Below are 16,240 nucleotides of genomic sequence, written 5' to 3'. Positions count from 1 at the left end.
TGTAAATTTATAAACCACTGTGAAAGCCAATAATTTCTTTGGATTTCCTTGAGGTGAAACTGGTGAGGTACAACCATGTCATTATTAGAACCACAAAGACAAACACACCGGAACTTAAGTTAAATACAGAAAAAAGATTTTAGAAGTTACTGTAGGAGAAACACATTGGCTGTATTCTCTCTAATTTGATACTAGTTAAAGTCACAGTGGTGTATCTCCACTGTTGAAAGATACTCTAAACTCCTAGGAAGGTTTTTTTTAATTGGGGTTTTTACTTTTTAAATTATTTTGTTCAGTTTTGAACATGGAAAAGCTGGATATGTTTTATTGGTTTTGCTATTTTTCTACACAAGACAATGTACTTTGTGTTGTGAACTCCATAAATCAAAGGTATTTTTCATTCCAGTTTCTTCCAAGATGGCTTGAAAACAGCTGATAAACTTAAACAATATATTGAAAAGTTGGCTGCTGACTTATATAATGTAAGTTAACTTACAAGTAACTTTATATCTGAAAATGAAAATATTTTGTTTATATAAGTACATAGATTTTAAATAGAACTACAAGGATGTATATTTAATTTGCATCTTATAATTGAAAAGTGTGTTACTTGAAACTGAACATAGCTAGATGAAGAAAAGACCTCTTGACTGTTCAACTTCATATGCAATTTTTAGAGCTATTAGGAAAAGTAGCTTTCATTCTACTATTAATTCAATCATACATTAAGATAAAACTACTTTTAAGTATGAATATTGGAATCAACTTATATTATTAACATTATTTTAGTACCATTTTCACTTTTTAAAACCAAACTACTTAATGATAGCACCAGGATTTTATAAATTAATTAATTGTGATGTTTATTGAAGAAAAGTAATAACATGGAATCAAAGATCACTTGTCACCCAAGTGTTTTTGTATTCCATAATCAGAATTACAGTAATCCCATTTGCTATTGTAATTTGTTGCTAAATTAAACTGCATTTTCATTCCTTAAGTAATTTGTCAAATTTATTTGAGTTATTTAATATTTCAGAGGATAATTTAGTTGCATTAGCTATAGTAAGCCATGGCAATATAACAGAATAAACAGTGCATGTCAAGTTATACATTCATTTTAATTTGTTTTTCAAGCAGTAAATGCATAGAAGGTGAAGATATAAGAATGGACTGATACATGAAAATAAACTCAACTATTACAAAAACACTAAATAATTGAGCTAGTTGTTCAGGACATCTAAAATGGGATATTAAAATGCATAAAACATTAAAATTAAAGTTGCATCCAGCGAGCATATAATGGCAATCTCTTTCTGTAGATAAAGCAGACACAAGATGAAGAAAAGAAGCAACTTACAGCTCTTAGAGATTTGATAAAATCTTCTCTGCAGCTTGATCAGAAGGAGGTAAATAATTTAGACATGTTATTCTTGGAGATAATGTAAATTTGTGAATTTTATATTCAGAAATTGGTGTAATTAATGTTAAACTTGTGTAGTTATTGGTTCAAAAGAGTTGGACTTTCAACATCATGGCAAAACTAATATTTACAATGCTCAACTACATATCAACAAACCATTTTTTTACATTCATTTTCTGTTTCCATTTTATGTACAGAGAGAAGTTATTCTCTTTTTTAAGAGAATAACTTTCTGAAAGTACTGTAAGAAGAGTTGTAATGGGTCAGATAAATGCTTCATCTACCCCAGCATCCTGTCCTTGACAATGATAAGGAATGATTGTGCAGGGGAAAAAAATTAAAAGAAGGGTGCATACTCCCATCTTTTTTCTGCTATCCTCCAGCTAGTTTGTGTTCAGGATTTTCCTGACCCAGGTGATCCCAAGGCAGAATGAGAACCAGAGGTTTGCACTTTGGAGTTCAGCTGCTAACTCACATGGGTTTTGGGCTGTTGTTCTCCTCTCCAAACTCCTTTTGCTAATAGGAGATGGTAAGGAAGAAAATTTGTTTGCTATTCAGAGATCAGGGACTGAGACAGGGTGGTTAAAAAGTAAAATTCATCATCAAATGCCCTGGTATCTGGTATCCACTGCAGAAGTGGAGGGAAGCACATGTGGTGTCCATTGCAGATGTTCTGGAATACTTCTTAAACTAGGAGAAAACATAATAACACACATCACAACTTTTACCTGAGATAATACTCTGAATTTTCAAAATCATAGTCCCTGAGAGAAATTCCTTGGTGACAGTGATTATTGGGAGGGTCAGTGTAGCTTTCCTTCAGGAAAAATTTGCTTACCCTGTGTTCAATTTTCTTGTAGGTGTAAAAAGCATTCATATTTACCAGATGTCTGTTATGAAATATGAATTACAACAAAACATTAGACAGATGCCATTGTTCAGAATATATATGATCATCCAAATATATGATCCACAGTATTGCTAATATCATGTATACATAAAAACATAATTTACAACCAGGTGACTGAGTCAGCCAAGTTTCTGATGCCACTTTATTGTGGATGTTGAGAGTAAAATGCAGGGCAATAAACACTGATGCTTCCCCAGAATTCCTTCCCATTGGTAGCTTGGCTGGCTTGGAAGTCTTTGAATTTGTGCAGTTGCTTTTTGAAGAAGTGGAAATCATCAGTTTATGCTACAGCTGAGCCTTTCCCACCATGGCTGCATGTCTGTGGAAAAAATCTTTCTGCTTTTATTTGTTTTGAATTTTTCGATCTGCTTACCCTATTCAGGATCTGAGTGTATGTGTGAATTTATGATATCCTTGCTAGATACTTTTTTGTTCTTTTTTTTTTCCCATATAAAACCTTACATTGACTTGCTTTTTGGCCAGAGGAGGTGTGTTTTTGATCATCTGTAAAGCTATAACCATATCATCCTCTTTCTGAATCTTCATGGTGAGCTCACAGTACCTTATTCTTCCCCTCTGCATCACTTGGCATTTTCTTATGCTGATCTTCACCTGTTATTTGTTGTCAAGCTACTCAGAATTTTTGAGTTCCTGAGAAATTCTTCAGTGGACCTTTCTTGGGTATTCTGAATAATTTAATAGCATCTAACAAAATTTGACAGTTTACTGTTCACCTTTTTCCATATTGTTTGTGTTAGACACAGTATGTGCTGGCACAGCTTTCTGTGAAACTCATTTGTCTGTTTCATGCTTTTAACCTGTTACGTCACTTGAGGACTTTTCCTCCTCTCCTGTGGCAATGTAATTCTTTGCCTTTCATAAGGAAGAAAGAATAAGTGCCCATTGAAAATCCAGGTTCACTGCATCAGTCATCGTTTACTTGCTGATTCTTCCAGGAAATTTTTGTACACAACCTCTCTGTTCAAAAGCTGCCCTGATTTTCCAGTGTATGTAATAATAAATATATCCTTCAAAGTAGTTTTCATTAATCTTCCTTCTGTGCTGTGAAGCTAAAAAATATATCTTTAATTTCCTGGAATTCTTTTGAAACTTTTGAAAAACAGGACAAGTAATAGGTGCAATTTTCATGGGCTGTCACATAATTCTATAGATAGCCCATTGTGATCATGGCCACTGTGTGTAGATGTGTGGCTTGAAGTTAGTAAATTAACTAATGTAGAATCCCAGTAATAAGGAATAAAGGACAAGTAATTCCTTACAGTGGTGTTTTTTTTTCTTTTGAATGTTTGCTTACATATGCTTCCATAACGTATGTGTACATCATACAGCAGACAAACCTTGGCCAGGAGGCTGTTCCTCTTCCTGCATCTCTAATCTCACCATTCTGAAGGACAACACAGCCTTACAATGCATTCTACATGTTTTTTAGAATTTCTTTTGTGGCACAAATGCTGACAGGAGTAATACAGAGCACCTTTGAATAGATCCCAATTTACTGTAAAAGCTGCCAGCTCTTTCTAGTGCTCATTTTTCCCTTAGCTGATATGTTGCAGTCTTTCCTGAGTCTCAGTGTGGTATTTTTTTTCCCTTCCATCTCCAATGTGCACATGGACTTACCAGTTCTCTTCCATAACACTTACAGAGCTTTCCATACAGGCATTACATTTGTCATCTCCCTATCATGTAAATCACTCTGAACATAATTCCTGCTCATTCTTCATCAGGAATTGATTCCCAACACACAGAGCAGCAAGACTTGCTCTCCTCTCATGTATCTTTTCTTCCACAAGCTGATTATTTGGGAAGCAAAGGAAAACATCTCCTCTCCTGGATGCTGCATATGTTGTTGAGTTCATGCTTCTTGACAATCAGCCAGTTCTTGGAAATAAAGTAGGATAAATGTGTGGATGTTCTTCAGCAATGTATTGTGCATTCATGGCTGCATATAGTACAGTCCATACAAGTCAAGTTTCAAAATTGCTCACAGATTATTCTGAGGCAGAGTAACAAGTGAAATATAATGTTTGGATTTTTGGTTACCTATTTCCTGGATGTGTAGTAAAAAAATATATATAGTAAAAAAAAACTCATCTAAAATATATAAGTAAAGTGAAATTTAAATGTGAAGTCAAATTTTGAAACTTGAATACATGTTGAAATAAAGAAGCTTCACCGGCATCACCAGAATAAACTGTGCAACTGTTCTGATTGTAATTACAGTCTGGACAAATTCTAGGACTCTTGAAAAACTCTGTGTGTGTATATATGTATAATATATGTATATAAAGTTATAAATGTGAAAAATAAAGTCTTAGTTTTGAAGAGAATTGAAGTTGTGTCTTAGAAGAAAAAGGAGCAGTATTGTGATTCTCAGATATCCAAGCAAATCACAGGAGAGAGATAGAGAAATGCTGTAATGAAAGAATCTGCTTTTTTTTTGATAAAATAACCACTTGATCGCATTGATGTTCAAGTTTCTGTCTCAAAATCAACATGAGGACTTTCACTCATATGGTTCTGCTACATGACCTGAGTCAGAGTGTAATGATGCTGGCAGAAATTGAGGAGCTTGATAAAACAGTGTGTTACTTAGGTATTCAGTGGTTGCTCCTGAAGCAGCAGGTCAGCATTCATTACTCCTTGGTTAAGAGGCAGCAAAGCCTGATGGGGCCTGAGTTTTCACCAGTCAGCTTCCATCACTGTGTGTATCCAAATCTTTAGGTGCATAAAGCTGGGCTTTATTATTGTGACAAATGGCCTAGTGGCTTATGATTAAATATACATTCCCCCACTAATATTAGTGCACTATAATCTCATTGATGGAAAATTGATGGATTAATGGAATTATTGAAGAACATTAAACGAATGGGATTTTCTCCAGTGGATTTGTAAAAAATCAGAAGTATTCTTACCAAACATTGCTTTGGCAGGGAAGCAGTTTGAAATAATAAAATTGAGGCCCTAGTTGTTGATAGTAAACAGTTTTTTTGATGGAAAGAAGGAGATTGAAACTAGTGATTCCTGTCCAAATTGTAAATTCTGCCACCTTTAACCTCTTGAGAGCTGCTGTGAGGGAAGTGAGATGTCCTGACATTTTTGAGGTCTCAAAATGCAGCTCCTGTTCCACTGTTGCACTTGTTTCAAGGTGTTTATTTAGCATTATGGGCATCTGTAATGACCTTGCACATTTTTTTGGCATACCTGTCCTTTCATCAGTGAGAAAGGTATTACTGTAATCACTGCAAGTACCTGGTTTCTGGAGAAGCACATCTTGACCATATTTGAATCCTGGGCTGGGCAGCAGTGCCAGTGCTGCAGCTTCATTGCAGGAATTACCATTGACATTGGCCCTGTCACAGGCAGTGTCACTTGTGGCCACCCTTGTGCTGTCCCCATGTCAAGCTGGGGCAGATTCTGTTACCTTGTGCAAGGATTATCAAATTTTGGAAAATTATTATGGTTTATGGCTTTTGGAAAAAGTATTTTAGTGAATACTAGTGTACTTTTAATTGCGTAAAGCATCTGATCTTGTATGTTGCAAAATGCTCATATCCTAAGAAGCTTCAATTTTAAAAGAAACTGAGCCTTTAATACAGGCTTCTGATCCCTATTTTTGTCTATTAATTATTGCTGCAAATGTAACTTAACAGCATTAAGTTGAATATAGCTAATTTTTGGAATCATGTTTTGTGTCTGTTTTGTCAATTATTTCTTTACATTTTGATTTATTTCCCTAAATCTCTCTCTCATATGCTACTTGCAACAAGAACTATATCTCATTATGTTCTTTCCTATGCTAATACCAGCAGGATTAATTCCCTAATTCCCATGGGGATTTGAAGTTTGATTTTAACAAACAAGCTGCTGATTGTGGTGGTGTGAGCACTGCTGGCAGCACCCAGCTTTCAGGAGCCTCTGTGCTGCTCCCAGCCACAACTGCCAGTTTTACCAAAGCACTTCTCTAAACTCTGTGACAAACTTGTTACAAAGTGAAAACCAATTGTAAATGTTCTGGATAAACAAGGAGGGAGTAATCTTCAGTATATGTTGGTTGTGGTAGTAAGAAACTCTGCTGTAGAGAGGAAAGGTTATTGAGAAAGGAATAATTGAACTTCCCATTCTTTTCAATTTTTTTTTTTTTTGGTGGGATGCTGTCAAATGTTTTGCAGGTTATTGTTTCACAGTTATATTCAAAAACAAATTGATGTGCCCTCAAATACAGCTTTTTGCATACACTTGCAAAAATTAAAAGTTAACTTTGGACCTGATCTTTTTGAATGGAAATTCAGAATTAGCTGCTGTTGTGGAGGATACAATATAACTATCCTTTTAGTCAATTTAAAGATTACAAAGATTGGAAGATGTATTAAACTTTGATCCTGCAGTCCTCTTAGTTATTTTGTGAAACCAATGTCATATATGCCAGGTTGACTGTAATTTTGTTATGGTATTTTGTTAATGGATAAGACAAAACACCTGTATGCCTAAAAATAGTTCTTGCTTTCTCTCTATTAGTGTCTTTAGAAAGGGGAAACATTGTTTTAACAATGGGGGCTCTAAAATTTGTGTTCAGGGAACATGTTTTTTTAAATGAATAATAATTCTTGTTTCAAATTATTTGCTTTCTCTTTCCTCTATTGCTTTTGCCTTTCGTGATCGAAGTCTAGGAGAGTAAGTCAATGTTTTAATGAATTTGGGGGATTTTTTTTTCTGATGTGCTTGTAACAACTTAATCCATTTCTCTTAATTGTTTCACTAGATCAGGCCAAAAGTTACTTCAGCTGACTTCATTCACTAAAACTCATGAATTATAAATATATTTTATTTGAAAAAAAAATTATTATTTGTCTTTCTTTATATATGTATTTCTATATATAGATGCATGCTATATTCTGTTGTTTTCTTTTTGAAATTTTATCTTTTGCTTATGAGGTTGTGAAATATTAAGTATCTGTATTCTAAAAGTCTTTTGTTTTGAGATGCATATTTGCATCAAAGGCCTAATGTATTAATTAAATCTTGAACATGCATCTAGTTCAAGATCACATGGTGTAAAATCAAGCTCTCCTATCAATGTAAAACATGCAGTAGGAGTTCTCCTTTTTAAATCTTTGTGAATTTGTGATGTTGTAGAGAAGAAAAAATAAAATAGGCTTAAAGGTTAGGAAAGTTTACTGTGCACATCAGGAGAATGTTAATGTTCTGTTTCCCTTTTTCAGGATTCACAGAGCAGGCAAGGAGGGTACAGTATGCACCAGCTTCAGGGGAATAAGGAATATGGCAGTGAGAAGAAAGGTTATCTTTTGAAGAAGAGTGATGGGTATGTTCTGGTAGCACATAATAGTGAAATCCTCTGCTATGTTCAGGCTCTAATTTTAACAGCTTTCCACTGTGGGTGCTTCAGGCATATTCTCCTATTGCACCTACCACAAGTACTTGTGAGTTCCAAAGTTCAAGCCTGAACACAGCACTGAATGTAATGTAGCAAATATGAAAAGCATGACAAGCAAGCATAAAAAATAGTCATAGTTAAAAGAAAGCTATTGTCTTTTATAACTCTCTAAAAGATGATTAAGATTTGTCACAAATCTCCAAGTTTCTTTTGATGAAGCGTTCAGTAAAATTTTGACTGCATATGTTTCTTAAATCTAGTTGTCCCAAAATGATGATGATATTTGCATGTTTTGAAGTCACATCTACTTACTAAAATTGATATGATATTCTTATGTAGGTTAAGGAAAGTATGGCAAAGAAGAAAGTGCACTGTTAAAAATGGAATTCTTACCATCTCACATGCAACGGTAAGTTCTTTTTATACCTTTATATGAAAAAAATAAGTAACATTATCCTTTCCTGGTGAATCTGAGTTGCTAATATACTATTGCAAAAAGGATGTTACTTCAGTTTCTGACTGTTGAAGTTTTGTGAAACTGTAACTTATGAAATGAATTTATCAGTAGTTTAATGAGAAAATGGCAAATGTATTGAACAGACTTCTCAATTAATACTTCAGATGGATTTGCTTCTAAGGCTAGTCATGATATATATGTGAGCCACATAATTTGGGAACTTGGGAAGTATTTGATATTAGGTTAGAGTCTGCAGAGGAGTGAATGTGTTTAGTGTTTTGAGTGCTTTTAGTTAAAAGTTTGGAATGCTGGGCATTTTTGTTCACAGTGAGTTCTTGGGATCAGGGACATATCTGAAGAATTTTCCTAGGAATGCTCAGTCATGAGGTAGCACCGAGGTGATCATGGGGGAGGCAGTGCTGAAACTGCCTTGTGGGAATGTGACATGAACCTGGTGGAAACAAGCACAGGAGTTGCTCTTGTTAAAGGAGATTGTCCCATTTCCTCACCTCTTTTCCACCTTTGCCCCAAATTCCACTGACAGCCCTCAATTTCTAAAGCTTATTACCTGTATAAACCCCAAATTCCTCAAAGAGATATTTAGTTGTCATGTCTTAAGTGACTTAATTACAGCACAGAATAATGGTAATGGTATTTATCCTGAGTTTTGAAACTCCAGATCTTCAGCTTTCCAATTCCATTTTAAAGTTTTAGGATTATATCTTTGATTTATTTAAAATGGGTGGAAACTTGGAACTTGGGCATTCTGTAATGAAAAACTGCGTTATAACTTCGCCCTTGTTGAAGAAATGCAATTAAAAACTATTAATATCAGCATATTGTAAATTTAAGGTTTTTATTTTCACCCCTTTCAGATAAAGTGAGATCATGAAAATTTTAATTTTGTTTAGATTTAGCAATGTGTCCACTTTGAGAGACCAAATCAGACCAGGTGATGCTGGTCTCCAGCTTTTTGAGGGTGGATATGTGTGCATGTCCATTTATGTAATATCATACATGCCCACTCCCAGAAAGGGAAAATAATCCTAAATCAATACATTTTTAAAATAAAATAAATTTTCTTTTTAGTCCAACAGGCAACCAGCTAAACTGAATTTATTGACCTGCCAGGTGAAGCCAAATGCTGAAGATAAGAAGTCCTTTGATCTGATATCACGTATGTAGCAGCTTTAGTACCATCTTGTGTTAGTGGGATTTCTGAAAATGTCATTACAAGGTGTTTTGAGTAGAACACAAGGCTAGAGCTCCAAGTTCAGGCCTGTATCCAGACACACACAGTGTCTCATGACTGTTCAGAGCCTCTATTTCTGATGATGAGCAAATGGATGTAGAACCTTCCTCTATGTAGATGTGGCATAAATACTGTTTGTTTGTGACAAGCCATGAAATGCAGTATATGTGCTGCTCCTGGAGTTCAGAGAGATGTTTAACAGCTTTGTGGAACATGTGTTACTGTATCCACCAGGAAAGGGGAAAGACCTTTGGCTTTATCCCGCTTTTCAGTCATTGTTCTGCTTTTTGAGTGCTATTTGAGGGAATGAGGAAGACAAGGACACCCAATTTCTTTCTCTCTTTTCCTACATTAAAATATATTTCTCTTTGTCTGAAAATTGGTAGTGCCTTTTCTTCTCAGCATTTAAGCTCCTGTGGTTCCCCTATTTCCTATTTTGGTCTTGCACAGCAGGTGTTTGTATCCAGTCTGGTTTTGAAAACTCTTTTGATGAGTCAACTTAGTGTTTTCAGACTTCACATACAGACTATTAACCAAGAAACAGTTCCAACATTCTATATTGAAATGGACAGTCTAGGAAACCTTTGATTGTGGGAGATAATAGCCACTTCATGTCTTCATCTGTTGGTTAGTAAAACAATTTTCTTGGCTAAACTGGAGGGAAAAACTATATAAAAGGAACAAATTAAGTTTGCCCTCTTCTCCTAATTATATTTCAGTTTTGACTTCTGAAAGGGTAAAATTTGATCCATGTGTTTATTTTTCTTTATTATTTCAAAACTTAAGACTTTTAAAATACATAAAATTGGTGTGAATCAAAATTTACAGTTTCATATTCCTTTTTTCTTTTTTTTTTTTTTTTTTGGAATTGTTATCCATAGCCATGAATAAAGGATTAATGATGCATTTTAAGAGACATTGCTCTTAAGGCTTTAGCTGCCAAATAGGTTTTAGTACCAAATATGTAGGCATTAACTTTTATCATGTGCCACATGTAAAGGTGTATTTCTTTCTTTCAGATAACAGAACTTACCACTTTCAAGCAGAAGATGAGCAGGAATACGTGGCGTAAGAATGTTTACATTTTTTCAAGTTTATTTTGCCAATAGATTTGTGTAAAATCACACATAACAGTGGAAATAATTTTCTCAGCTAATGCATAAGTAGTGCTTACTGTCTCTTTTTTTCTGTTGTTATGGATTTGTAAATGTAAACTATTTTGTGTCACACTACAGAGCTCCTTTAAAACCTAGTAATGTTAAAACTGAAACTAAACCAAACCCAACTAACCAAAACCCCATTTAGATTGTTTATCCTGCCAGTACCAGTTTGTGTAGTGCTTGGGATGATATTAGGATTACATCAGATTATTAGGATTCAAATGAAATATTTTTAAATTGTTCTCAATTCTTCCCTGTCAATCCTCTTCTCAGTTACTTCTTTTCCTCTTGATCCTACCTTTTCCTTGAAAGTAAATATAATAAATAGATAAAAAATCTCCATGTGACACACAGAAAATATCTACAGGCAGTACATTTTTTCTTCTGTAGGCCTAGAAATAAATGGCAAAGCCCATCTCTGAGCTTTGTACTTCAGAATCCAGGAACTTGTTCCATTAATGCATGCTTCCAATTAGATTCTTTCCTTTTAAACAATCTTACTTCCTGCTGCATCGTAATTATTTCCTGAGAACCACGTACCATTGGTTTTTTCCTCCTGTGTCACCAGATGTGTGTTGTGCATGTAGTCTGATGTTCAACACCCAAAAGTGCAAGGAATAAAGTTAGTACTGAAGAGGAGACAGCAAAGGCTACCTCATTTTTTTCATTAAATATCCACATTCTAGTGGAAGGCTGAGTTGCTGAGTATTGTAAGGGCACAGGGGATGTTTGTAGGGTGTTGCACTTGTTGGGTAGTGTTGGGTGGCAGTGGCATTGACAGCTCAACCTTGGGAGCCATGGGTGAAATAAAAGGGCTGAAGAATTCCTTGTTGTGCAGCAATTTCCTTCTGGGCTTCCACAGCTTTATGTGGGCTCTTACAGTGCACAGCTGACTTGCTAGTCATGATTACTGCATTCATCCTGGAACTTAATTATTCCAGTAATTTTCTTAGTCAAGAAGAAAATACTATTATTTCTTATGAGTCATAAGTTTTTGGTACTCTGCCATAAATTAATTTTTACTGTATTAGTTGGTTTAGTAGCTGAAGTGGTTTGTTTGGGTTTTTTTGTCTTAACACATGAGCAAGTTAGGGAAAAAATAAATAATCAGTATCCTTCTTTTGAGAGGCAGATAAATAAATTTAGTTTAGCAGGCTGCCTGTTGGACTGTTTTGAAATTCCAGGCATGTTTTATTTCCTATTAGAAGCACTGAAATTTTGTCTATCCCTCTAAATTCATTGTTTTTTTCTGAGTGTGCAGCCTGCCAGGAAGGCCTGGTGACCAACTGGGCACTTCTTGATAAGCAGCACCAGTAATTCAGAGATGTCTGTCCTTGTCCTTGTGATGATGGGGGAAGAGCTGCCACTCTGCTGCCTCTTGCTCTCGCTCACAGGTGCCCCAGTGACAGTCCTGGACAGAGGTTTCTATTCCCTGAGCACACACAACCAAAATAATGATTGCTCTGGCAGTTTCGGTACTCATAATAAGAAAATCTATATCAACTAACAGCTGGCTCAGTTGTGTTTGTTTGTTGTAATTACATCTAATAATTTTTTTAATTGTTAATGCTCAGTTGGGTTTTATTCAAATTCTGCCTTTTTAACAAACTAATCAAATTGTAACTCTAAAAAAATTATAAACAAATGTCAGAATAAATGTTGTTTGTCTGAGTTTAATTATTATTTTACTTTCTGAATTTAACCAAACATTGTTATAATATTAGAAACAAGACACCATTGCCTCTTATTTTTTAATAACATTGAATTTCATCATTAAAAGTGCAGAAGAATGCCCTCTAGTGTGGATTTGTCTCATGTAATAAGATTAATGTACCTTCATTGTTGTCAGCATGTAAACTTTAGAGCAAATTTGTGCTCAAGATCTTTAATTTCTCTTTTATTCTTAAGGTTGATTTTTCAAAATTTTTAAAGCATTTTAAGCACTACTTCCTAGATTATTTTATGCACATAATTTTTTTTTTAAAGTGTGCATGAGGTATATAATATGGAATGCCCATATATTAGTTCAGGCTCTGAATCTGTGTTCCAAGATTGCACATATAAATTTCCCTCTGAAATCCTTTAAATCTTTTCATTATTATTTTAGTGAGAAATTATGAATTTCAATGTGAAGTTCTCTTAGTTTGTTTAGATGACCATAACCATTTCTGCATACTTCAGAAGACCAATGATTGCAGGACATTGTAAACATGAAATGCATTGAGGACACTGCCAATTTACAATTTTTCTGCATTAAAAACAATAAATATTTGCAGTAGATCTAAAATAATCTAAAATCACTTTACTTCTGAGGTTTTATTTTTAACTTGCTCTTTTTTGTAAATTGGCAACTCTGCATCTGCAATGTGCTTGGTCCTTAGTGGAACTGCTTTCCCCTCTGTACTTCCACATGGAGCACAGCAGCTGCTGAGAAGGGGTTTTGTTTGTTTTTAATTAAAACATTATGTGTAAGCAACAACTTGCAGAGTGATTGGGAGGGGAGGAAATACTGTCTGAGATATCATTAAAGAGTCTTGATTTGTTGCACTCAGCTGTTGCTCCTAAAGGTTTATTTTGGCTCTCGGTATCGTTACTCTCCTGTCATCCTTCACCCCCTGGTTGCCATGGCAGTTGTCATTTTTTGGGCTTTACAGTCTGACTCTGATCAGTGCTCAGAGACCTGCATTTAAAAGGCAACTAGACATCAACACATACACCAGGGTGCTTGCTGTTTGCTCTCTGAAGAGAAAGATGCACACTGGAGAAAGCAAGGGTTATCATTTTCTCCAGGAAGGAGACTTTAGGAAGATTTTGGATACCTTTTAAAGCAGTTAAATTTGCATTTGGATACCTTTTAAAGCTTCATTGCCCCTTTCTCTTCCACAACTTCTGCTTATTTGAGGAACCTGAGAACTTGGCTTTAAAATTGTTCACCAAAGGGATGTTAGAATTAAGACTATTTCTCTCTTTTCATTCTTACTTATCTTTTCTCAAACCTATCCTTTTTGTCTCTCACTTTTCCCCCTCATTCTCTCCCACAATACAGTCCTTCCCTGTAGTCCCACTAATATTTTGTTCCTGGCAAGATTTCTACAGTTTATAGATTAACATGTATTTGCAAATGCAGATCTTCATTAAGGTCTTTATCTTGTGCTAGATGGATATCAGTGTTGACTAACAGCAAAGAAGAAGCATTAAATATGGCATTCCGTGGAGAGCAGAGCACAGGTGAAAACAGTTTAGAGGATCTGACAAAAGCCATTATTGATGACATACAGAGATTGCCCGGCAATGAAGTCTGTTGTGATTGTGGCTCACCAGGTATCTCCATTTGTTCATGTCATCATGCTTCATCATGCTTCTTGTTGGGAGCAAAGTAATTTCTTCAAAGAAGTGTTTGTAGAGTGCAAACTCATTTTCTAAGTGATGTTTCTCAGTCTTCAACCTGTTTTTAAAAGAACAAATATGACTTTCCTACGTTAGTTCCATTTAATTCACTAAAATATTTTTGTGTGTTGTCTGTGCTTACTTCCAGCAGTTCAAGCCCCTCTGGAGTTTGAACTGTTCTTGTTGCACTGTGTCTAGATGCTTGTTGCACTTGAATGGAAGTTGCTTGGCATCACTGATCCTGTGCATGCTACTAAGTAGAAGTGAGTAATATTTAGACAATGCTTGTGGAAAAATTGACCTGGCCAGGATCTTGCTCTGAGGCTTTATCTTGGCATGAGACTACTGGAATTGCAGCATCGTTTTCAGAGGTGGAATAAGTAGTCTTGTGCAAAGAATGAGACACAGAGTTGAAATCCTATCAGATAATATCTTCAGAAGTACAGAGTTACAGGTCAGTTATGTGGCACTCAGAGCTTGAGAAGGGGCAGCTGGTCACAGTAGGACTGAGCTGGTGTTGCAGCTTTCTCATCAAAGGGACACTTCAAGAAGGTGATGCTCATTTGGAACTGAGTAGATAGCTGCAGATGCTTGCTGATGCAGAACTGATCCAAATTTGAAATAGTTAGATAAAATTACAAACTGGGATATAATTATGTCAAATTCTGGAACCAGTTCATTCAATTATTTCATTATGTAAAGCTATAGAAACTTCAGATTACAGTTCTCATTCATCTTTTAATTTTTAATAAAGTTTTAAGCTTCTGTACTCCAGCTTGCTGCTTTAAAACTCTTGGCTTAATGCTTCAGCAGTTACTATTTAAAGTCAAGGAAATGATTAATTTGTGCACAAAGTATGTCTGAAGCTTTTTCTTTTCCTTAAAAACTGGTCATGCTTCCTATGTAGCATTTGTAGTATAAAATCTATTCTAATATTACATGTAGATCTCCTCCATGACACCATTTTTAAAGTTTTTTTTTTTCCTGGGCTAGCCAGCATTCCTCAAATTTTCTATAACATTTTGCTGTTTTACATACTGGAAAGCTGTGATTAATCTTTCATGAAGGACTATTTCAAGTTTAAGAAGGAAATTTTAAAACTTCAGAGGTTGTCAAATTTAGGAGATCTGTTACTTTTAAAAACAGGAAGTACTTTGTACAGAAAACAAATACAAAATGTATTGAAATACATTCATGCAGTATAAATGAATAAGTCTAAACTCAATGCCTTTGGGTCTGTTCCTAAATCTGAAATACTGCATTCCATTGGTAGCAATTTGTGGTTAAATTAGAGTTTGGAGAAAAGTATGGAATGTTCTTAGTTTTTCATTCTTTGAAACATTAAATAAGGAGTCGTTTCAGAACACATCTCTTACCACCATTGCAAACCTTTTCTTGGACTTTTATTAAATACTTTGTTTTCCAATTGTGCAGATCCAACATGGCTTTCAACTAATTTGGGCATTTTAACCTGCATTGAGTGTTCTGGAATACACAGAGAAATGGGTGTCCATATTTCTCGAATCCAGTCTTTGGAATTAGACAAATTAGGGACGTCTGAACTCTTGGTAAGTTTCTTTAATTTATATTGGGATTTTTTTAGTCAAATGTTGACATATATGTAGAAGCACCAAAATGTACAAGTTACCATTAATCTTTTACAAGGAATGTGTTTTTGCAGAATTTTTTTTTATATTTCTGTAGATATTTTACAGGTGCACGGTTATATATTATATTATTGCTGTTCTTGTCACTTCTCATTTCATGTCCTGAGGTCTTGCAGAATGAGTTTTGACATCCATTGTAATTAGTGCCATCAGAATTTTGCTCTCAGTAGCTGATCTTGACCCAAAATCACAGCAGTCTAAAAGCTCGTGTGATTTAAAATATGAAGCTTTGACTTGGCAAAGGAGAATTACTGTTGCTAATTCTGAAAGAAAAGTATTGGAGGAATCTTAATTTGATGGATGAAATCATGTGCTATTGAAGTTATGAAAGGAATATGATGTGAGAGTAACAAAAAAAAAGGAAAAAAAACCACAAAGGAAAATATAAACAAGTAAAAAAGAAACAGTTGCAGTAGTTTTATATCTCTAGCTGTGTTTGGCCTGAAAGAAGACACTTGTTACAGAAATTTTGTAGGAAAATTGATAGAAGATGTAAGGCAGATCTGGATTTGGATACAGGTTCAAATTTATCACTTTCTCTCTTTATAAAATACTGAGGTTTTTTTGCCAA

At 34.9% G+C, this 16,240-nt stretch overlaps 1 protein-coding gene across 4 annotated transcripts in view; it reads left to right on the top strand.

The window, feature by feature from the left end:
* The window catches only part of ASAP1 (ArfGAP with SH3 domain, ankyrin repeat and PH domain 1), a 112,965-nt gene that overhangs the window by 59,293 nt on the left and 37,432 nt on the right, over window positions 1-16,240 (top strand). For 2 of the 4 annotated variants that reach the window (XM_066566455.1, XM_066566472.1), the window contains 9 exons: window positions 407-482; window positions 1,323-1,409; window positions 7,017-7,025; window positions 7,574-7,674; window positions 8,086-8,155; window positions 9,293-9,380; window positions 10,475-10,523; window positions 13,773-13,936; window positions 15,437-15,570. In XM_066566455.1, the coding sequence (XP_066422552.1) occupies window positions 407-482; window positions 1,323-1,409; window positions 7,017-7,025; window positions 7,574-7,674; window positions 8,086-8,155; window positions 9,293-9,380; window positions 10,475-10,523; window positions 13,773-13,936; window positions 15,437-15,570 (778 nt within the window). The remainder of the gene's footprint in view (window positions 1-406; window positions 483-1,322; window positions 1,410-7,016; window positions 7,026-7,573; window positions 7,675-8,085; window positions 8,156-9,292; window positions 9,381-10,474; window positions 10,524-13,772; window positions 13,937-15,436; window positions 15,571-16,240) is intronic. The other 2 variants (XM_066566481.1, XM_066566464.1) reach the window with 1 other exon arrangement.

The sequence above is a fragment of the Molothrus aeneus genome, chromosome 1, assembly GCF_037042795.1.
Source record: "Molothrus aeneus isolate 106 chromosome 1, BPBGC_Maene_1.0, whole genome shotgun sequence".
NCBI lineage: Eukaryota > Metazoa > Chordata > Aves > Passeriformes > Icteridae > Molothrus > Molothrus aeneus.
The sequence above is the reverse complement of the archived record's forward strand: the minus strand, read 5'-3'. Positions and strand labels throughout refer to the sequence as shown.